The sequence below is a fragment of the Pristiophorus japonicus genome, chromosome 16 (assembly GCF_044704955.1).
Source record: "Pristiophorus japonicus isolate sPriJap1 chromosome 16, sPriJap1.hap1, whole genome shotgun sequence".
NCBI lineage: Eukaryota > Metazoa > Chordata > Chondrichthyes > Pristiophoridae > Pristiophorus > Pristiophorus japonicus.
The window spans coordinates 67,233,146-67,255,809 of NC_091992.1; the positions used below are offsets into that span (position 1 = coordinate 67,233,146).

General features: G+C 49.6%; 1 protein-coding gene across 1 annotated transcript in view; it reads right to left on the minus strand.

Moving 5' to 3' along the window:
• Positions 1 to 22,664, minus strand: part of LOC139226180 (collagen alpha-1(XXVI) chain-like) — a 688,496-nt gene that overhangs the window by 290,974 nt on the left and 374,858 nt on the right. Inside the window, exons 4-5 of the mRNA XM_070856814.1 lie at positions 20,495 to 20,556; positions 15,095 to 15,224 (exon numbers count right to left, since the gene is read on the minus strand). Coding sequence (XP_070712915.1) covers positions 15,095 to 15,224; positions 20,495 to 20,556 — 192 coding nt within the window. The remainder of the gene's footprint in view (positions 1 to 15,094; positions 15,225 to 20,494; positions 20,557 to 22,664) is intronic.

Below are 22,664 nucleotides of genomic sequence, written 5' to 3' on the forward strand. Positions count from 1 at the left end.
TACCATCCGCCACAGGCCAGGCACCGAGAACTGTGCGGATGCTCTCAGTCGGCTACCATTGCTCACCATGGAGGTGGAAATGGCGCAGCCTGCAAACTTGTTGATGGTGGCGCAGCCCGCAGACTTGTTGATGGTCATGGAAGTGTTTGAAAATGATAAATCACCTGTCACAGCCCGCCAGATTAGGACTTGGACCAATCGAGATTCTCTGCTGTCCCTAGTGAAAAACTGTGTACTGCATGGGAGCTGGGCCAGCATCCCCGTTGAAATGCAAGAGCTAATCAAGCCGTTTTAGCGGCGAAAGGACGAGCTGTCCATTCAGGCAGACTGCCTGTTGTGGGGTAACCGCGTAGTGCTACCCAAAAAGGGCAGGGAGACGTTCATCTCGGATCTCCACAGCACTCGGGTATAGTAATGATGAAAGCGATAGCCAGATCCCACAAGGGATCTGAATGGTGGCCCGGTATCGACTCTGACTTAGAGTCCTGTGTACGGCAATGCAGCCTATGTGCTCAGTTGAGCAACGCGCCCAGAAAGGCACCACCAAGTTTGTGGTCCTGGCCCTCCAGACCATGGTCGAGGATCCATGTCGACTATGCGGGCCCATTTCTCAGTAAAATGTTCCTGATGGTGGTGGATGCTTTTTCAAAATGGATTGAATGTGAAATAATGTCGGGAAGCACCGCCACCGTCACCATTGAAAGCCTGAGGGCCATGTTTGCCACCCAAGGTCTGCCTGACATACTGGTCAGTGACAACGAACCATGTTTCACCAGTGCCGAATTTAAAGAATTCATGATCCGCAATAGGATCAAACATGCCACCTCGGCCCCGTTTAAACCAGCCTCCAATGGGCAGGCAGAGCGGGCAGCACAAACCATCAAACAGAGCCTTAAACGAGTCACAGAAGGCTCACCCCAAACCTGCCTGTCCTGAGTACTGCTCAGCTACCGCACAAGACACCACTCGCTCACAGGGGTGCCCCCGGCTGAGCTACTCATAAAAGGACACTTAAAACCAAACTCTCGCTGGTTCACCCCAACCAGCATGATCAGGTACAGAGCAGGCGGTAGCAACAAAATGTAAATGATGGTCACGCCACTGTGTCACGGGAAATTGATCTGAATGACCCTGTGTATGTGCTAAACTATGGACATGGTCCCAAGTGGATCGCAGGCACGATGATATCTAAAGAAGGGAATAGGGTGTTTGTCGTCAAACTAGACAATGGACAAATTTGCAGAAAGCACCTGGACCAAACGAGGCTGTGGTTTACAGACTGCCCTGAACAACCCACAGCAGACACCACCTTTTTCGAGCCCACAACACACACCCAAAGGATCAACGACACCACGCCGGACCAGGAAATCGAACCCATCACGCCCAACAGCCCAGCAAGGCCAGGCTCACCCAGCAGCCCTGCAGGGCCAACAACACGCCAGCCCAGCGAGGGCACAGCCAACACACCAGAACAGACATTTGTACCGAGGCGGTCCACCAGGGAAAGAAAGGCTCCCGACCGCCCCACCTTGTAAATAGTTTTCACTTTGACTTTGGTGGGGGGAGTGATGTTATGTATCTGTAAAGCATGCACAACCATGTTCCGCCACCAGGGAGCGCATCCCCTAAAGTCCCAAGGGATCCCAGCATCCCTTATGAGCACTGTATATAAGCCGGCCCCTAAGGCCTGTTCCTCACTCTGGAGTGTCTTATTAAAGACTGAGGTCATTATTACTTTAACAGTATGCAGTCTCATCTGTGTTAGGAATGGGGATGTGGTTGAGGTTACTGGTGTCGCTCATGAACTATTTGATCATGTCGAGCGGAAAGGGACTGTCTACGTTGCAGCCTTCCATCCTCTTCCTCCACATCACGTTGCGCTTTCTCCTCCTCTAACTTGTGCTCCTGTTCCTCGTCTTCTTGCCCACTAGGTGGTGGCAAGTGCGGTTCGCTCATCATGGGCAGGTTGTGCAACTTGCAGCACATGACCACCTACTGTTAGAGAGGGTGTTCCAGGATTGTGACCCAGCAACAATGAAGGAATGGCAATATACTTCCCAGTCAGGATGGTGTGTGACTTGGAGGGCAATATGGAGGTGGTGGTGTTCCCATGCACCTGCTGCCCTGATCCTTCTAGGTGGTGGAGGTCGTGGGTTTGAGAGGTGCTGTCGAAGACGCGTTGGCAGGTTGCTGCAGTGCATCTTGTAGATGGTACACACTACAGCCACGGTGTGCCGGTGATGGAGGGAGTGAATGTTGAAGGGGGTGGATGGGGTGTCAATCAAGCGGGCTGCTTTGTCCTGGATGGTGTCGTACTTCTTGAGTGTTGTTGGAGCTGCACTCATCCAGGCAAGTGGAGAGTGTTCCATCACACTCCTGATTTGTGCCTTGTTGATGGTGGAAAGGCTTTGGGGAATCTTGTTGCTATGAGGCTGCAGGGTGACTTGGACAGGTTAGGTGAGTGGGCAAATGCATGGCAGATGCAGTATAATGTGGATAAATGTAAGGTTATCCACTTTGGTGGCAAAAACACGAAGGCAGAATATTATCTGAATGGCGGCAGATTAGGAAAAGGGGAGGTGCAACGACCTGTCATGGTACATCAGTCATTGAAAGTTGGCATGCAGGTACAGCAAACGGTGAAGAAGGCAAATGGTATGTTGACCTTCATAGCTAGGGGATTTGAGTATAGGAGCAAGGAAGACTTACTGCAGTTGTACAGGGCCTTGGTGAGGCCTCACCTGGAATATTGTGTTCAGCTTTGGTCTCCTAATCTGAGGAAGGACATTCTTGCTATTGAGGGAGTGCAGTGAAGGTTCACCAGACTGATTCCCGGGATGGCAGGACTAACATATGAGGAGAGACTGGATCGACTGGAGTTTAGAAGGATGAGAGGGGATCTCATAGAAACACATAAAATTCTGACGGGACTGGACAGGTTAGATGCAGGAAGAATGTTCCCGATGTTGGGGAAGTCCAGAACCAGGGGACACAGTCTAAGGGTAAGGGGTAAGCCATTTAGGACTGAGATGAGGAGAAACTTCTTCACTCAGAGAGTTGTTAATCTGTGGAATTCTCTACTGCAGAGAGTTGTTGATGCCAGTTCGTTGGATATATTCAAGAGGGAGTTAGATATGGCCCTTACAGCTAAAGGGATCAAGGGGTATGGAGAGAAAGCAGGAAAGTGGTACTGAGGTGAATGATTAGCCATGATCTTATTGAATGGTAGTTCAGGCTCAAAGGGCTGAATGGCCTACTCCTGCACCTATTTTCTATGTTTCTATATTTCTATGTATTTATGTGGCTGGTCCAGTTAAGTTTCTGGTCAATGGTGACCCCCAGGATGTTGATGGTGGGGGATTTGGCGATGGTAATGCTGTTGAATGTCAAAGGGCGATGGTTAGACTCTCGCTTGTTGGAGATGGTCATTGCCTTGCACTTGTGTGGCGCGAATGTTACTTGACACTTATCAGCCCAAGCCTGAATGTTGTCCAGGTCTTGCTTCATGTGGACATGGACTGCTTCATTATCTGAGGAGCTGCAAATGGAACTGAACACTGCGAACATCAGCAAACATCCCCACTTCTGACCTCATGATGAAGGGAAGGTCATTGATGAAGCAGCTGAAGATGGTTGGGCCTAGGACACTGCCCTGAGGAACTCCTGCAGCGATGTCCTGGGGCTGTGATGATTGACCTTCAACCACCACAACCATCTTCCTTTGTGCTGGGTATGGCTCCAGCCAGTGGAGAGTTTTCACCTGATTCACGTTGACTTCAATTTTACTCGGGCTCCTTGATGCCACACTTGGTCAAATGCTGCCTTGATGTCAAGGGCAGTCAATCTCACCTCACCTCTGGAATTCAGTTCTTTTGTCCATGTTTGGACCAAGGCTGTAATGAGATCTAGAGCCGAGTGGTCCTGGCAGAATCCAAACTGGGCATCGGTGAGCAGGTTATTGGTGAGTAAGTGCCGCTTGATAGCACTGTCGATGACACCTTCCATCACTTTGCTGATGACTGAGAGTAGACTGATGGGGCGGTAATTGGCCGGATTGGATTTGTCCTGCTTTTTGTGGACAGGACATACCTGGGCAGTTTTCCACATTGTCGGGTAGATGCCAGTGTTGTAGCTGTATTGGAACAGCTTGGCTAGAGGCGCGGCTAGTTCTGGAGCACAAGTCTTCAGCACGACAAGGCCCATAGGTTTTGCTGTATCCAGTGTGTCAGCCGATTCTTGATATCATGTGGAGTGAATCAAATTGGCTGAAGACTGGCTTCTGTGATGGTGGGGACCTCAGGAGGAGGCTGATATGGATCATCCACTCGGCACTTCTGGCTGAAGATGGTTGCAAACACTTCAGCCTTGTCTTTTGCACTCAGGTGCTGGGCTCTGCCATCATTGTGGATGGGGATATTCATGGAGCCTCCTCCTCCCGTTAGTTGTTTAATGGTCCATCACCATTCACAACTGGATGTGGCAGGACTGCAGAGCATTGATCTGAATCATTGGTTGTGGGATCGCTTAGCCTTGTCTATACCGTGCTTTTGTACTCTATTCCTCTATTAATAAAGCCAAGGAACCCATATTTCTTTTAACAGCTTTCTCAACTTGTCCTGCCCCCCCATAAAGATTTGTGTATGTGATCCCCAGGTCTCTCTGTTCCTGCTTCTTCTTTAAAATTGTACCATTTATTTCATGTTCCTTCTCTTCATCCTATCAAAATGTATCAGTTCACACTTCTCTGCGTTAAATTTCATCTGCCATGTTTCCGCCCATTCTGTCTGTCTGTCTCTGTCCTCCTGACATCTGTTACTATCCGCCTCATTGTTTACTATATTTCTGAGTTTCATGTTATCTGCAAACTTTGAAATTATGCCCTGTGTACCCAAGTTCAGGTTATCAATTTATATCAAAGAGAGCAGTGATCCTAATACCGAGCCCTGGGGAACACCACTGTATACCTCCCTCCGTCTGAAAAACGACCGTTCACCACTACTCTCTGCTTTATATCCCTTAACCAATTCTGCATTCATGCAGCCATTGCCTCTTTAATCGCATGGGCCCGAAATTCATCGACATACCACCCACTAACCGCCCATAAATACAAGTTTCGTCAAAAACCAGGTACCTACTGCCGACATACTGCCCGGCGGAAGATTCACCATTGACATACCACCGGGCGGTATGCACAACGTCCGCCGTGTAGAACCACCCACATACCGCCCAAAAAGTGCAAGTTTGATGAGATACTGCCGACATACTGCCAGAGCTGCATACTGTCCTGGAGAAGGTGATTTTATGCGATGTTAAGTGAGCGGGAATGGGCGGTAGTGCTCGGTGCCGCCATTTTGAAATCGGGAACCATTAGCAAAAGCAGCATCTCAGCATTCAGAGATGAACAGTGACTTTACCGTGCGATTTACCATGCGATTTACCGTGGGATTCACAGTGCGATTTACCGTGTGATTCACAGTGCGATTTACCGTGGGATTTACCGTGCGATTTACCGTGCGATTTACAGTGTGTTACAGTGTGATTTACCGTGCGATTTACCGTGCGATTTACCATGCGATTCACAGTGGGATTCACCGTATGATTTACTGTGCGATTTACCGTGCGATTTACCGTGCGATTTACCGTGCGATTCACCGTGCGATTTACCGTGCGATTAACCGTGCGATTTACCGTGCGATTTACAATGGGAAAGGTGTTTATATTGGTACTGAGTACATTATTTGAGCTAATATTTCTTTCATTGAAAAATCCTTTGAGTTTAACTCAGGACCTTTGAGGAGATTCTGGAGATTTAGAAAGAATGGGGCCTGTACTACCTCAGCCTGTCTAATGCAGGATCCAGATGGGAGAAGGTTTATTGAGCAGAGTTATCAGGGTAATGGAGGAGGTCGCAGACTGATGAGGAGGGGGAGGCTTTACCCCCAAAGGATTTTCAGGGAGAAGTGCTCATACTTGGACCTGACCGATCAACAGTGTGTTCGAAGGCTACCCTCCAAAAAGAGGTGATTAATGAGATTTGCCAGCTCATTAAGGCAGACCTGCAGCCCAGTACCACTAACATTACTGCACTCTCTGTCGAGGTGAAGGTGACTGCAGCACTTTTCTTTTATGCATGTGGCTCTTTTCAGGCATCAGCTGGGGACATATGATGCATTTCTCAGCACGCTACTCATTGCTGCATTCGACAGGTAACCGAAGCACTGGATGGAATTTATAAACTTCCCAATGACCAAGGAGGCACAGAGTGAGAGGGCTTTGGGATTTGCACGCATTGCCGGCTTCCCCAAGCTGCAGGGTGCTGTTGACTGTATCCATATTGCCCTGCGAGCACCATTACAGGAGGTGGAGGTGTACCAAAACTGTAAGGGATTCCACTCCCTCAACGTGCAGCTCGTCTGTGACCATACACAGCGCATAATGGCAGTGAATGCCTACTTTCCAGGGAGCATCCATGATGCGCACATCTTGCGGGAGAGCACTGTGTCTGACCTGTTGAAGTCTGAGCCACAAGGTCAAGGCTGGATGCCGAGGGACAAAGGGTACGGCCTCACCACCTGGCTCTTGACCCCCCCTGAAGAACCCTCAGACCGAAGCCGAGCAACGATATAATAAGAGCCATATACCACACGTAATATTATCAAAAAGACAATTGGAGTACTGAAGCAACGTTTTCGATGCTTGGACCACTCGGGCTGCAATACCACCCTGTGCAGGTTGCTCAGATCACAGTGGTGTGCTGCATCATTTAGTAATCATGCGGGGACAGGACTGCGGGACCACCGGAGGAGAGAGTGCAGGAGTCGAGGAGGAAGAAGAGGAAAAGGAGGGGGAGGGGGATGAGGAGGAACTTCCAGATGAACCCACGGCACCACCACCCCAATACCACAGCGGAGGGCACGCAGAGCGTATGTCACTGTAAAATTGTAAAATTGTTACGTCAGCAGCTCATAAATGAACGCTTTGCTTGAATGTGGAGAGTATCTTTCATCTTTTCCCACAAAAGACTGTTATCCCAAAAGCTTGACACTGTACAAGAGTGCTTAAATTTAATTGAAACATTTATGTAATAATGTAAAATAGATCAATTGTAAAACTTACAACTATAACTTGAACAACTGTAACAATTTTAATAACTTTAACAACTTGAAATAAACTTTTAAAAATCAAACTTTAACTACTTTAAATGACCAATGAATACTTGACTACAACAAAGCATCCTTTACTGTCCTCGACCGTGACCTTGACCGCGAATTCCACCATCCTTGATCTTGGGACTCACCCCCCCTTTCTTACTCCCGCCCTTCCCTTTCCCACTGCCTCGGAGCCCGGACCTCCCCATGGTGGTACCAAGCCGGCGTGCAGCACTGCACCTCGAGAGCTGTTGCTGTCGTTGGGGGTCAGACATTGTAGGCGCAATAAGTGGGGCCTCAGGAGAAGCTCGTGATCCGGAAGGCACGGCTTCAGGGTTGGAAGCTGCTGGCAGCTCCCCACCCTCAGGTGCTGTCGACCCGACTACTATGGCACGGTGGGATTCTGTGTCATGTCCCAATCCCATTGATTGCCACATAGCATCGATGAAGTCGGCGGTTCGCTCCATCGCGGAGATCAGACGTGACATATCCCCTGACTGTCATTCTGATTGTGCCGCGATGTTTCTGGCTATTGTAGCCATGGCCTTGAGCAGCTCTCGACCAGTGTCGACGCTGGCCTGTGACAGACGCACCATGCCCTGGTACGTGCCTATCTGTTGTGCAGCAACAGACCTTTGCTGCACCAACCTCCATCGCTGCGGCAAAGCTGCTGCAACACTGGGGATGTGTTACTGCACATCGCTTGGTCCCGCAGAATCAGAGGAGGCATGGGGGAATCCCCTGAATACAGACTCGGTGGTGGGGGATGTTCCAGCTGGCCCACATGGAGCTGGTGTATCCTCCTCCGCCTCTACCCCCACCCCCACCTCCACCAGATCCAGGATCAGCTGCTCTTCCTCTTCCTCATCTCTGGCAGGGGTGATATTGGGAGAGGGCTGGGTGATGCCAGAGGTGGAGGCAGTGGGTCTGTCGTCAGTTCTCTCTGCGGATGTCTGGTCTGAATCCTCCGAGTCTGGAAGTACAAAACAACATTTAAAATGCTTGGCACCAGGGAGGGGTCAGGGTTAGTTTGAGTACAGTGACGTAGCGCAGTCTTACTTAAATTTCCACCACTGCTGCATTACTGCATCACATATCGCAGACAGCCAATATATTGCGTTACATGCCCCAACATTGCAGTACATCACATGAGCCCAACATTACAGTGCAATAAACTTACATTACGTTACATCAGCCCAACATTACAGTTCCATTACATTACATGACATTACAGGACCGCAACACAGACCGGGGATTGTATTGAACTGACCATCCTGTGTAGGTGGGTCAGCTCCAACGTCGCTGGTGGCATGGTTGCTATCGCCGACCAGCGACAGGGCACGGATCTCAATCTCCGTCAAGGGTTCTTGCATTGGGGTCTTCCCCCCCTCCCCCTCCCCCCCCCACCCCCCCCCCCCCGCCGTATGCCGCTGATCGCTGCTATTGCAGACGTCGTCTTCTGCAGAAAGTGAAGTAAATGAAAGTAAAAATCTTCAATCCATTTAACATCGCACACACACAGGTTCACACACACACACACACACAAACACAGACACACACAGGGTCACACATACAGGGTCTCACACACACACACACAGGTTCACACATACAGGGCCTCACATACACACACACACACACACACACAGGGTCACACACAGACACACAGGTTCACACATACAAGGCCTCACATACACACACACACACACACACACACAAACACAGACACACACAGGGTCACACATACAGGGTCTCACACACACACACACAGGTTCACACATACAGGGCCTCACATACACACACACACACACACACACACAGGGTCACACACACAGACACACAGGTTCACACATACAAGGCCTCACATACACACACACACACACACACAGGTTCACACATACAGGGTCTCACACACACACACACACAGGGTCACACACACAGGGTCACACAGGGTCACACACTCACATACACAAACAAAAGGTCACACACACACACACACACATCAAAACACTGCATTGATCCTCTTGTCATTGCCTGAAAGCACGAATACATTGCCGTAAGCTTGGAATAAATAACATCATCCGTGTGACACTGACCCTACATTTACATGGTACATGGCACAAGGGGGATGCATAAATAAAATCATTACTTACTCTTGCTCCCCTCACCAGGTCATTCCCCCTCTTATGACACCTTTCCCCGGTGCGTACCATGGTACTTGTGGAGGACACAGCCTCCCCGATCTCGGCCCATATCCCATTGTACTCCTTTGGGGGGGGGGGGGGGAGGGGTTTTCCACGACCACCCTTCATTAATCGGAGTATCTCTCCATGATGTTCGTCAGCAGGACAGGCAGCTCCGTCTCGCCGCAGGCGGGCGCCCTCAACCTCCCGTCCTTCTCGATGTTCCTGCACTTTGACTTCTTTTTCAGCATTTCCGTTATATTTATATTTATTATATGATTTTTTAATTTATAAAATATTTATTATTATTGTTGTTATTATATTATTATTTGTTATTAATATTATTTGACTCTGGAATCTGTGATGAAAACAACTGACCCTCAAATACTTTTCTACTCCTTCTCCCTCGACTCCAAAAAGCATCTGCGAAAAAATGGCAACAAAAAAAATCCCGCATGCGCAGTGTAGTACCGCACCGTCCGTCGACAAGAAAGTCGATCTTGATCGACTATAATGCTGCACAGCGCCCGCTGTACACCGCTCGCATACCGCTCGCATACTGGTAAAAATATTTTCACCAAACTAGCACTCTTCGGTCTCGGCAGTTTTAAATGACGCACCGCCGGAATACCGCTGAGAAATGCACGGGCCTTACATCCTGATGAATTTCGGGCCCATGGGCTTTAATTTCGCTAACCAGTCTATTATGTAATACTTTGTCAAACACTTTTTGAAAGTCCATATTCACAGCATCAACCACACTACCCCCATCAGTCCTCTCCATTACTTCATCAAAGACTTGATCAAGTTAGTCAAACATGATTTGCCTTAAACAAATCCGTGCTGACTTTCACTGATTAGCTCATACTTTTGCAGATGTCAATTAATTTTGTCCTGGATTATTGGCTGCAATTTTAACATGGGTGAGTGGGTGGGAGTGGGAACGGGTGGGGGGATAAATGGGAAAAAATTCAGAGTGTGTTGGGAAACTGGCCCCAACCCTCCCACTTCCAGGTTTTACTGAGGCGGGACAAGGGGTGGGCAGCCAACCTGCTCCCAGTTGGCATTTTAAATATATTAATGAGTCTGGAAGCCTCAGATTTAACCTGCTTTGCAGGTTTTATTGCGGTCGGCCGGGGTTTCTGGGTTCGGGAAACCCGTCAGCTGCAGCGAGACAAGGGCATCCTTGGGGAGCACCCCTTGTGGGCTGGAGGAAGCACTCCTACCAGCCCCCGCAACCCCCACCCTGGAGTCGGATCCCCCAACCCCCAGGATCGGACACACCAGCCCCCTCACCCACCCCGGACACCTGCCCCCCCACCCCACCCTGGGGTCAGACCCCCAACCCCCGCCCTCCCCGGGGTCGGACCCACCCACCACCTTCCCCCCGGGGGTCAGACCCACTCCCCCCGCCCCCCGGGGTCAAACCCACCAGCCCCCGCCCCCCAGGATCGGACACGCCAGCCCCCTAACCCCCCCGGACAACCACCCACCCCCTCCCCCCCAAGGTCAAACCCACCAGCCTCCGCCTCCCCCATGGGGTTGGACCCACCCACCCCCCACTCCCACCCCCCTCATGTCGGACCCACCCTCAGGATCAGACCGGGATTGGACATTGGACTCCCCTTCGGGTTGGAACCCCTGAGGCTGGGACATACCTGGTCCCACTGTCTCCACCAGAGCGCTCCCTGCCCGACTGGAAGCCAAAGCCTACAATCAGGCTGACTTCCACGTGGGGAACCTATCAAGTACAAAGACACCCGCTGAGGAGTCAAAACTCCACAACATTCGGGGAAACCCAGATTTTCAAGTTTTCCATCCAAACTTTGTCCCGCACCTACTTAACGCCCCTCTTAATATCCAGCCCATTGTCTCCAAACATTTCCCCACCACTGACATTGGGCTGACTGGCCAGATTTATCCCTCTCCCTTTATTTGATCAGGGGTGTAGCATTTGCAGTCCTCCAGGCTTCTGGCACCACCCCTATATCCAAGGACTGTTGGAAGATTGTGGCTGGAGCCTCTGCAACTTCCACCCGTACTTCCCTCAGCAACCTGTGACCTATCCCATCTGGACAGGGTAACTTTTCTACTTTGAGGACTGCAAGCCTTTTAAGTCCCTCCTCTTTATCTATTCTTTTCCAGTCCAATATCGCTATTGCCTCCTCCTTTACCGCTACATGGGCAGCATCCTCTTCTCCAGTGAAGACAGATGCAAAGTACTTATTTAGTACCTCAGCCATGGCCTCTGCCTCAACAAGATGATCTCCTTTTTAGTGCCTATTTGGCCCACCCCTCCTTTTACTACCATTTTACTATTTAGATGTTTGTAAAAGACTTTTGGGCTGCCTTTTATGCTAACTGCTAATCTATTCTGATATTCTCTTTGTCCCTCTTAATTCCCTTTTTTGAATCTCCTCTGTACTTTCTATATTCAGCTTGATTCTCTACTATATTATTCTTCCTACTCTCCTGCCACTGCTCAAGGCTCAACTCCCTCCTAAATCATCCCACAGCTTCCCTCTGTGCCTCTCCTTGGCATCCTTCAAAAGGCCCATCAAAGCACTCGTCGCTGCCTCCTAGCTATCATCAACTCAAATTGCCCTATCTTACACTCCCTGCCCTAAGCGCCTGCTGCAAGCTAATCTCGCCAACCTCCTCTCTGTCCCTCCTTGCTCTGCCCCTCTGGACTACACCAGTAAATTAGGTTTCATCGCCCCTCCCCGCATTTCCCTTCAAAATGTAGGTTCACTTGCAAATAAGGGCCTTGTCATCCATGACCTTATAGTGGACGATCAAATTGACATCATGGCATTGACGGAGACATGGTTGAGGGGTGATGACCCCTCTCCGCTTAATGAAACTTCCCCACCTGGCTACACTTTGCACCATTTGCCAAAACCGCTGTGATGGTGTAGCTCCTATCTCTAAATCACACCTCGGTCTGCCTCCTTACTTCTCCGACAACTTCTCCTCCTTTGAGCATCTCTCCTTGTTCCACCCCTCACATCTCTCTTTTAAAGTTCTTATACTGCACCACCCCCCCAAAACCCACACCAATTTTCTCAATGAGATATCTTTACTGCTTTCCTCCCTCTGCTTCTGCACCGAGTGACTTCTCATCCTCGGTGATTTCAACCTCCAAGTCAACTCGTCTTGCTCCCTCTTCTGAGCTCACTGCCCTCCTTTCCTCCCTTAATCTCTCCCTTCATGTCAACTGCCCCACCCATACACACGGCCACTCCCTCGATCTTATCATCTCACGTGGTCTTGCTATTCCCCCGGTAACCATCACCGATCAGGCAATCTCCGACCATTTCCTTATATCACTCTCTGCCCATATTCCCCTTCCCCCTCTTAAACCCACTTCTTTTCATATCCGCCCCTGGAAAAAATTCTTCCCTTAAGTCCCTTACCATTGCACTTTCTAATTCCCAACAACCTAGCCTTCTCCATAACATATCTGCAGCTACTGACTTACTAAAACACACCCTCTCCAGCACCTTTGATGCCCATGTTCCCACTAAAACCATTATAATTTCTCACTCTAGTCGTTCCCCTTGGTATACCCCTCATCCCCGCTCCCTTAAGTCCAAGGGACTCAGACTTCAACGTCTTTGGCGGACAACTGGTTTAATCATCCATCACCAGATTTGGCTCGATCAAATAAAGCACTACCGGGTCCTGCTCCCCATCACTAAAACCGTTCACTATTCCTTATATGACTAGGAACAAAAACCTTAATCAGGGGAAAAGTAATTTGGTAAAATTAAAACATAAAACAAGAAATGCTGAGAGAAAGGTTTAATGCGTTCATGGTAGAATAGCTGAATCCCACATTCCAGCAATTAGGCTGATACACAGAACAACGGGTCTCACAAGGGCTAGGGCTAAGGTCAGAGAAATTCGCTTAGGAGATAACATTTCTATGAGCACCCACAAGATTTATGTAGACAGCTCACAGAAATAATGAGCCATGTTTGATTCACATGAGATAACGGAAACAAGGCCCCTTTGAAATGAGTATAGCCAGATGTATTTGTCAAGGACACAGTCTGAGAGCTAGCCTGGGAGCACATTCACAGAAATGTAACACATAACCTATAGGGGGCTTTTTCCTCAGCAACAATGGCCATAACTGAATGTATCAATGAAATCATTGGAAATTACTGCAACCAATGAAATTAATGTAACAAGTAATCAATGATATTGCTCTAACTATATGAACCAATGTATTAGTAGCAGGTGGGAGGGGACTGGTGGCAAATAACCAATAGAACACTTCCCTGCATAGTTTCATCATTTTGACTGTATTTCGACTGTATAAAATGTAACTGTGCAGCCTGAACCACGAGACCGGCGATTAGATCATTCTCTAGGGGTACTGATGCAACCGGTTCTCCCTTAATTAATCAGGTTTTAATAAACAATTCTTTTCTCTATAACCCTTGTGTTGAGTGTTATATTTTTAATACTCTACAACAATGACCGTAGTCATCCAGGACGGCAAAAATAATACCAGGCTTCTCTTCTCCACCACTAACCATCTTCTCAAACTACCCTCCCTCCCCGGGGGGGCACTAATGGGGCGGAGGAGCCTTTTCACCCGGGGACGGGGGCGATACCACCTCCTGGGAAATTGCCGGAGGTTTGCGGAGGTGCTGCCATGGCAACGCTGGGGTTAGCGCCCCAGGCCGCCGTGCAACTGGTGATGGCGTAATTGCCGTGCGCGACAACCCCTTGCCACCCCACTGGTCGTGAGGCTGGTGGACATCCGCTCTCGGGGGAGTGCGCCAGCACCCTGGGTCGCCATCCTGTTTGATTTGCCGACTCTGGGATCTGCCACTATGGCGGCCGTAGCGTAGTCAGGACCTCCATCGTGCAGCCTGGGCCTGCTGTGTTGGGTGCGGGGCTGCAGGCTCTGTCTCATGCTGCCCCGACGGCCCAGTGGAGGCCATCAGAGGCCGAGCAGACTGCACTGAATCCCTCCTCTTTAATTGAAGGGGAGGGGCATTGAAGCGTTAACGCTATGTGGAGATTGCACGAGATTGCGCTCCGCTTCCTTTGAGGGGTGGGAAGCCGAATTCAGCGGCGGGGACAGGACTTCTGCACTGGGCGAAGGAAGTCCCACCCTCAGATGGTCACCACCCACAATCGGTCACAGGGCAATTTTGCCGTATTTAGCCCCTCAACTACCCCATCCCTCTCCAATGCTATAATAGTTTCTTTGATCAATACTGCCACCCCTATCTTTCCTGAACACCTTGTAGCCTATAGTATTACATTCTCAATTCTCTCCTTCTTTGAGCCATGTCTCTTTATTGCCACTATATCACAGTCCCATGTGGCGACTTGTGCCTGCAGCTCACCAACATCATTTACTGCGTTAATGAAAACAGAAATGCTGGAAATACTCAGCAGGTCAGGCAGCATCTGTTGTGATGAAGGGTCATCAACCTGAAACGTTAACTCTGTTTCTCTCTCCACAGATGCTGCCTGACCCACTGAGTATTTCCAGCAGTTGCTATATTTATTTCCATTTTCCAGCATCTGTAGTATTTTGCTTTTTGAGTTACTGTGTAGCACCTAAAAACCGGGCGCGACATGGCTAAAAAACCACTAAACAATCACGGAACCATACGGCACGGTAGGAGGCCATTCCACCCATCGTGCCTGTGCCGGCTCTTGTCTTCAACCTCCTTTTATCCCCCAAATAAAGTAACTGGTTACACACAAGATAATAAGAGTGGTGGATCTGGCACTGACCTCTAGGCCCTGGTGGCCCTCTCAGTACGTACATGCGGTCGCGTAATGTCGTTGGACGCTCAGCAGGGTCTGACGTCTCATTGTCTGTCGGTGGCATGCCAGCAGCATCTGTAACCTGCAGCTCTAACATCTGGAATAACAGCACAGTCATGTATGGGTTGAAGTTAGTATTTGGCATCTGATGACTGTTTCCTCAAGGCTTGCTCCTTCCCAACAATAACCTCCGGCTAGAAGTAAAGGTGACTTCGAACCAACTATTCCTTTATTTAAAGGAGCCTGTGCCAGCTGTTTTAGCTGGGTCTGAATCATCCAGCAGCCGGAAATATCCCAGACTATTTTTGTTAGCAATATTTCCCACCATTAATCCGATATTGGATACGTTTTAAAGGATTATTACATCCGGGCATGTGTGAGCCTTGGCTCAGTGGGTAGCACACTTACTTCTGAATCAGAAGGTCGTGGGTTCAAATCCAATTCCAGACACATGAGCACACAATCTAGGCTGACACTCCCGTACAGTGCTGAGAGAGCGCTGTACTGTCGAAGATGCCGACTTTCGGGTGAGGCGTTAAATTGAAGCCCTGTCTGCTCTCTCAGATAGATCCCATGTGACTATTTCGAAGAAGGGCAGTTGAGTTCAGAGTCCTGGCCAATATTTATCCCTGAAACAACATCACTAAAACAGATTATGTGGGACCTTGGCTGCAACAGTGACGACATTTCAGATTAAAGAGGAGGCCATTCAGACCCTGACATCTGCTCCACCATTGAATTAGATCTTGGCTGATCTGTACCTCAAATCCATCTTGCTGCGTTTGCCCCATATTCCTTAATACCCTTGCCTAACAAAAATCTATCAACATCTGCTTTGAAATTTTCATTTGGCTCCCATCCTCAACAGCTTTTTGGGGAAGAGAGTTCCAGAGTTTCACTGCCCTTTGTGTGAAGAAACACTTCCGGATTTCATCCCTGAATGGCCTGGCTCTAATTTTAAGGTTGTGCCCCTTGTGCTGGACTGTCTCCACCAGCGGAAATAATTTCTCTGTTCAACTCCTTAAAATCATCTTAAATATATTAATCAGATCACCCCTTAATATTCTCTACTTAAGGGACTACTAGACTAGTCTATGAACCTGTCCTCATAATTTAACCTTTTTAGCCCCGGTATCATTCTGGTGAATCTGCACTGCACCCCTCCAAGGCCAATATATCCTCCCTGGGGTGCGGGGCCAGAACGGAACGCAGTGCTCCAGATGGGGTCTAACCAGAGCTCCGTACAGCTGTAGCATAACCTCCAGCCCTGTGTATTCCAGCCCTCTTGAGATAAAGGCCAACATTCCACTATTTTTTGTACCTGCCCACTAGCCTTTAGTGATTTCTGTACATGAACCCCTAAATCTCTCTGCTCCCCCACAGTTCCTAGCTTCCTACCATTTAGAAAATATTCTGATCTATCTTCCTTAGGTCCAAAGTTGATGACTTCACACTTTCCCACATTGAAGGAGAAACTGTTTCCACTGTCAGAAGGATCAGATTTAAGGCGATTGACACAAAAGTACCAGAGGTGACACGAGGACATCTTTATTTTTTACACAGCGATCTGGAATGCTCTGCCTGAAAGGGCGGCAGAAGCAGATTTAATAGTAACTTTCAAAAGGGAATTGGATAAACACTTGAAGGGAAAACAATGCAGGGCTGAGGGGAAAGAGCGGGGAGTGGGATTGAAAGAGCCGGCATGGGCAGGATGGGCAGAATGGCCTCCTTCTGTACGATATGATTCTATGAAACTATGATAGCATTTATCGTACAGAGGTGATCGATGATAGTGAGTAAACAACTATAATTTAATCAGGGGTCTTGTAGCTCTGTCATGAATTATCGGGGCTTTGCTGTGGTGTATCATGTGATGTGAAGCCCTTGTTCTGTTACAGATTGATTACTCACTTCCAGGCAGCCACATCTTTAAAACCTATCAAAAGTACACTCAGATCATCTTAACTGGAAGTCACAATACCCCTGCAATAAGGATTTGAATTCTTTTAATTTGTTGTTAGTATCCAAATCATCCTCATGGTACATGAAATAATAAAAATAAACGTGTGCAGTTAAGGCTATTTTAAGAGTTAAAGTTTTGTAAAGAACATATTGCATTTACAATAGGAAAAGGAACCCTTGACACCAACACTGTGAAATTTGGAATGTCATCAATCCCACCCTTGCAGGGCACCAGGTATCCTGAGTGAAATTGGTCACGCCCGATCCCCACGTTGACTGAATCAGTTTGGGATAAATTTCCTTATGGTAAGTGACAGCTAGATACAATTAGCACCATCATCCTCAAGAAATGAAAGGAGAAAATAATGATGCTTAGATTGATATTTCTCAGAGCTCCATAAACATTGAGGACAAGTGAGGGAGGTGAATACAGTACCAACATATTACACAGGAGATTAAACCTGCTAATTAAAGGTCAGTTAGCCTCACAGCCAAGGTGTGGAATAAGCTTGAGGACAGTTAAAGAATGCAGGACTGTAGAAGTTATAGGTCACTCCTTACAAACTTACTGGAATTCTTTCAGAGTGGATGAGTGCAAATCCGATGGATATAGTTTACTTGGATTTTCAAAAGTCATTTGACAAATTTCCTCCTCAAGCTTAAGGCTCATGGAATAGTTGGATAAGAACTGGGTTGGCAACAGAAGTCAGAGGGTGGTGATCAAGGGGAAATCTTCTGCCTGGGAAAATGGAACTGTTAGAGTTCTACAGTATTTGTTAATGAGATGGAGCGTGATGTCTGCAGTAATGTTATTACATTTTCTGATGACATAAAGGTCCGTGGATATAAACATAGAAACATAGGGCCCAAGTTTCCACATGATTTGCGCCAGATTTTTAGGAGCAACTGGTGGAGAACGGACTATCTTAGAAATCGCAATTCTCCACATTTTTTTTTCTGCAGTTCTAGTCAGGTAGAACAGTTCTACTTTGGAACAGAATTTTTTCTTCAAAAGGGGCGTGTCCGGCTACTGACGCCTGATTTCAAAGTTTCCACAGTGAAAATGTACTCCAAACTAAGTTAGAATGGAGCAAGTGAAGATTTTTGTAGAACTGAAAAAACCTGTTCTACACATTAAAAAAATCAGGCGCAGGTTACAAATTAGGCGTCCAGAACGAGGTGGGGGGGGGGGGGGGGGGAAGGGAAGTCATTAAATTCTACAATAAATCCTTATTTATACTTCTACAAATATACAAATAAATCCAACCTGAATAAACATTTATAAGCAAAGAAAATATTAAATAAACCATCTTCCTACCTGTGTGAAAGTGCTTCAGGCACAGAGAATGCTGCAGTCAGTCTGAGGCACCCGTTCTTCCCGCGGGGGGGGGAGGAGGCGCCCGTTCTTTCCCGCGGGTGGGGTAGGAGGCGCCCGTTCTTTCCCGCGGGTGGGGTAGGAGGCGCCCCTTCTTCCCGCGGGGGGGGGGAGGAGGCGCCCGTTCTTTCCCGCGGGTGGGGTAGGAGGCGCCCGTTCTTCCCGCGGGTGGGGGAGGAGGCGCCCGTTCTTTCCCGCGGGTGGGGTAGGAGGCGCCCGTTCTTTCCCGCGGGTGGGGGAGGAGGCGCCCGTTCTTTCCCGCGGGGGGGGTAGGAGGCGCCCGTTCTTCCCGCGGGTGGGGGGGGTAGGAGGCGCCCGTTCTTCCCGCGGGGGGGGGGGAGGAGGCGCCCGTTCTTTCCCGCGGGTGGGGGAGGAGGCGCCCGTTCTTCCCGCGGCGGGGGGAGGAGGCGCCCGTTCTTTCCCGCGGGGGGGAGAGGAGGCGCCCGTTCTTCCCGCGGGGGGGGGGGGGAGGAGGCGCCCGTTCTTCCCGCGGGGGGGGGGGGGAGGAGGCGCCCGTTCTTCCCGCGGGGGGGGGGGTAGGAGGCGCCCGTTCTTCCCGCGGGTGGGGTAGGAGGCGCCCGTTCTTTCCCGCGGGTGGGGTAGGAGGCGCCCGTTCTTTCCCGCGGGGGGGAGAGGAGGCGCCCGTTCTTCCCGCGGGGGGGGGGGGAGAAGGCGCCCGTTCTTCCCGCGGGTAGGGTAGGAGGCGCCCGTTCTTTCCCGCGGGGGGGAGAGGAGGCGCCCGTTCTTCCCGCGGGGGGGGGGGGAGAAGGCGCCCGTTCTTCCCGCGGGTAGGGTAGGAGGCGCCCGTTCTTTCCCGCGGGGGGGAGAGGAGGCGCCCGTTCTTCCCGCGGGTAGGGTAGGAGGCGCCCGTTCTTTCCCGCGGGGGGGGGGGGGAGGAGGCGCCCGTTCTTCCCGCGGGGGGGGGGGGGAGGAGGCGCCCGTTCTTCCCGCGGGGGGGGGGAGGAGGCGCCCGTTCTTCCCGCGGGGGAGTGGGGAAGGAGACAGTGAGAAGGCTGCAGGAAGCCTCAGTGCTGATGTGCTGATGGCAATGTGCTTTTATTAAAAAATTTTCAAAAATTAAACAACTACAAAAATGGCCGAGTGCCAATGTTTCCTTCACACTGCGCGTGCGCGAACGCTCCAACGCGCACGCGCAGCGTTGCCGGCAGGAAAAAAACTAATTTAAATAGTACTCGCCCCCTCCCACTTACAAAATCGGCGCGAGTGTAGGCTCCGTCCCCTGGGCGCCGCGCCAAACAGACAAGGAGCTGCAAAGCGCTCCAGAATCGCGCGTTTTAGGCGTAAAAAACGGGCGCCCAGCTCGGAGGGGCGCCCGTTTTTTATCGTGTGGAAACTTGGGCCCATAGATAGCAAGTAGAATGGAAACTGGCTATCTTATGGGACCTGAATTATTTCGGTGTCCATTCACATGCAAACTTTCTCTGCAAATCCACTCCAGAACATCTATCTCACCTTTCATTTCCCCCCCTTGAGTACCGCACCCCAATCTGTCACTCCTCCCCTACCCTCCTACTCTCCTCCTACTGTCCCAGGCTTGAAGCCCCCTTGGATAATCCCCGAGCTTCACTCTGTACCTTCCTTGGCCTTCTCATGAGGAACGACCCATCACTGCCTGCTTCTGAGCAGAAACCTTAATTGCTCCATGCTCCTCTCTCACTGACTTTCCTGATTCTAGTGTGCCGATGGGTGGAGGTAAAGCTCACCAACCCCTCATCCAGTCCCACCACTGCCCCCCTCGGACCCTGCCAACTGATCAACAACCATTGTCCTTCGCCCTCCAGAATGTCCAGATACTGATGAAAAAGACCATTGCTGGCCATGAGCTTATTGTGCATGATTATATTGAAAACCTTTGACCTTGAAAGATTGAACTTTCATTAAATGTACATCTGGACATTCAACACATGCTTAACTTGCAAACAGCAGCTCACTGCAGGGGCTTGGCCGTATAACTCGATAGGTTGGGGAGTAAATATGAAATACTTCTGAAATTAAACAAGTCTTTTTACCTTAATCTCCAGAGTATTTAATCTCTCCTGCAGTTCAGCAAATTTGGTGCAGTTCATACATTCTGAAAGTAAAATGAACATATGTTAAATTTTACACACTTGACTTCACCACGTATAACATAACCTGGCCGCGGCTTTTCATCCAGTCTAATCCCACTCTCACTCTCACTCCCATACCCTTTAATATCCCACCCAGTCTAATCCCACTCCCCATACCCTTTAATATCCCACCCAATCTAATCTCACTCTCCTTCTCAGTCCCCGCAGCTTTTAATATCCCACCCAGTCCAATCTGACTCTCCCCCTCACTCTATATACCCTTTAATATCCCACCCAGTCTAATCCCACTCCCCATATCCTTTAATAACCCACCCAGTTTAATCCCACTCTCCCTCTCATTCCCGTGCTCTTTAATATCCCACCCAGTCTAATCCCACTCTCCCCCTCACTCCCCATACCCTTTAATATCCCACCCAGTCTAATCCCACTCACCCCTCACTCCTATTAGCCTTTAATATCCCACTCTCCCCCTCACTCCCCGTACCCTTTAATATCCCACTCAGTCTAATCCCACTCTCCCTCTCACTCCCCATACCCTTTAATATCCCACTCTCCCCCTCACTCGCCATACCCTTTAATATCCCACCCAGTCTAATCCCACTCTCCCTCTCACACCCCATACCCTTTAATATCCCACCCAGTCTAATACCACTCTCCCCTCACTCCCCATACCCTTTAATATCCCACCCAGTCTAATCCCACTCTCCCCCTCACTCCCCGTACCCTTTAATATCCCACCCAGTCTAATCCCGCTCTCCCCCTCGCTCCCGCACCCTTTAATATCCCACCCAGTCTAATCCCGCTCTCCCCCTCGCTCCTGCACCCTATAATATCCCACCCAGTCTAATCTCACTCTCCCCCTCACTCCCCATACCCTTTAATACCCCACCCAGTCTAATCCCACTCTCCCTCTCATTTCCCGCACCCTTTAATAACCCACCCAGTCTAATCCCACTCTCCTGCTCACTCCCCATCCCTTTAATATCCCACCCAGTCTAATCCCATTCTCCCTCTCACTCTATATACCATTTAATATCCCACCCAGTCTTATCCCACTCTCCCCCTCACTCTCCGTAGCCTTTAATATCCCACCCAGTCTCATCGCACTCTCCCACTCTGGACACTGCTGGAGTTTGATGCTTTTTCTTACGCTACGACCGGGGTAACGTTATGTGCCTATACTGCCGGTAGGGAAACTCACTCAACATCACCTCAATCTGAAATCTATGAACATTAATGGCTCGAATATCGCCAGCTCTGGGACCCATACAATTACCCCTCCCGAGCCGACTTTAGGGTGAGATTGTCTTTATAGAACTAACATACGCCATGGTTTCTCTCTCAGATAGGGAATAAGAAGCAATTAATATATGGAGCACATCAGATTGAATATGGTGAAAGAAGTTACTTGCATTAGTCTGGGTTTCTGTACGGAACCCAATGGTCAGAAATCCCACAATCACAATTATAGACGGTCCCTCGAATGAGGATGGCTTGCTTCCACATGAGTTCACAGATGTTTCAATGAAGGACCCGATATTCCACTCCCGAACTCCAATCAAAAGGGTGGAAGATGCCTGTGCGTGGATTTTTTTAATGTGTGGTGACCATTGCACATTAGCCACCACACGGGCTTGACAGAGCTCGGCCTTTATCCAGTGGCAAGGGTTAACCAGGACGACTGGAGACCTGCTCTGCTGCACAGACCTAGTGCGCACACATATCGCAGTGGGGGCTGGCCCGTGCTGCCCCTGGGCCCTCGTCTCTTCTGGGCACCATACCCTCATTTGCCGCACCTCCGCCATGATCTCTCACCGGGGTGGCCCAAGATGTTCCAGGGGCCTGGCGCTCCAGCTCTTATCTCTCCTCATAGGACAACCCTCTCACCCCAGGAATCAATCTAATGAACCTTCATTGCACCACCTCCAAGGCAAGTATATCCTTCCTTAGATAAGGAGACCTTAATTCAGTGAGGAAGGGTACAGTGGAAGAGAACAGCTTCGATATGATAGTGTAGTAGTTCATTCTATCTTAAGCAAGGTCACCACCCAGATTGGTGCTGGATGCATCCCATTGCTGTGCCCCTGGAGACATCAAGGAGAGACCCATT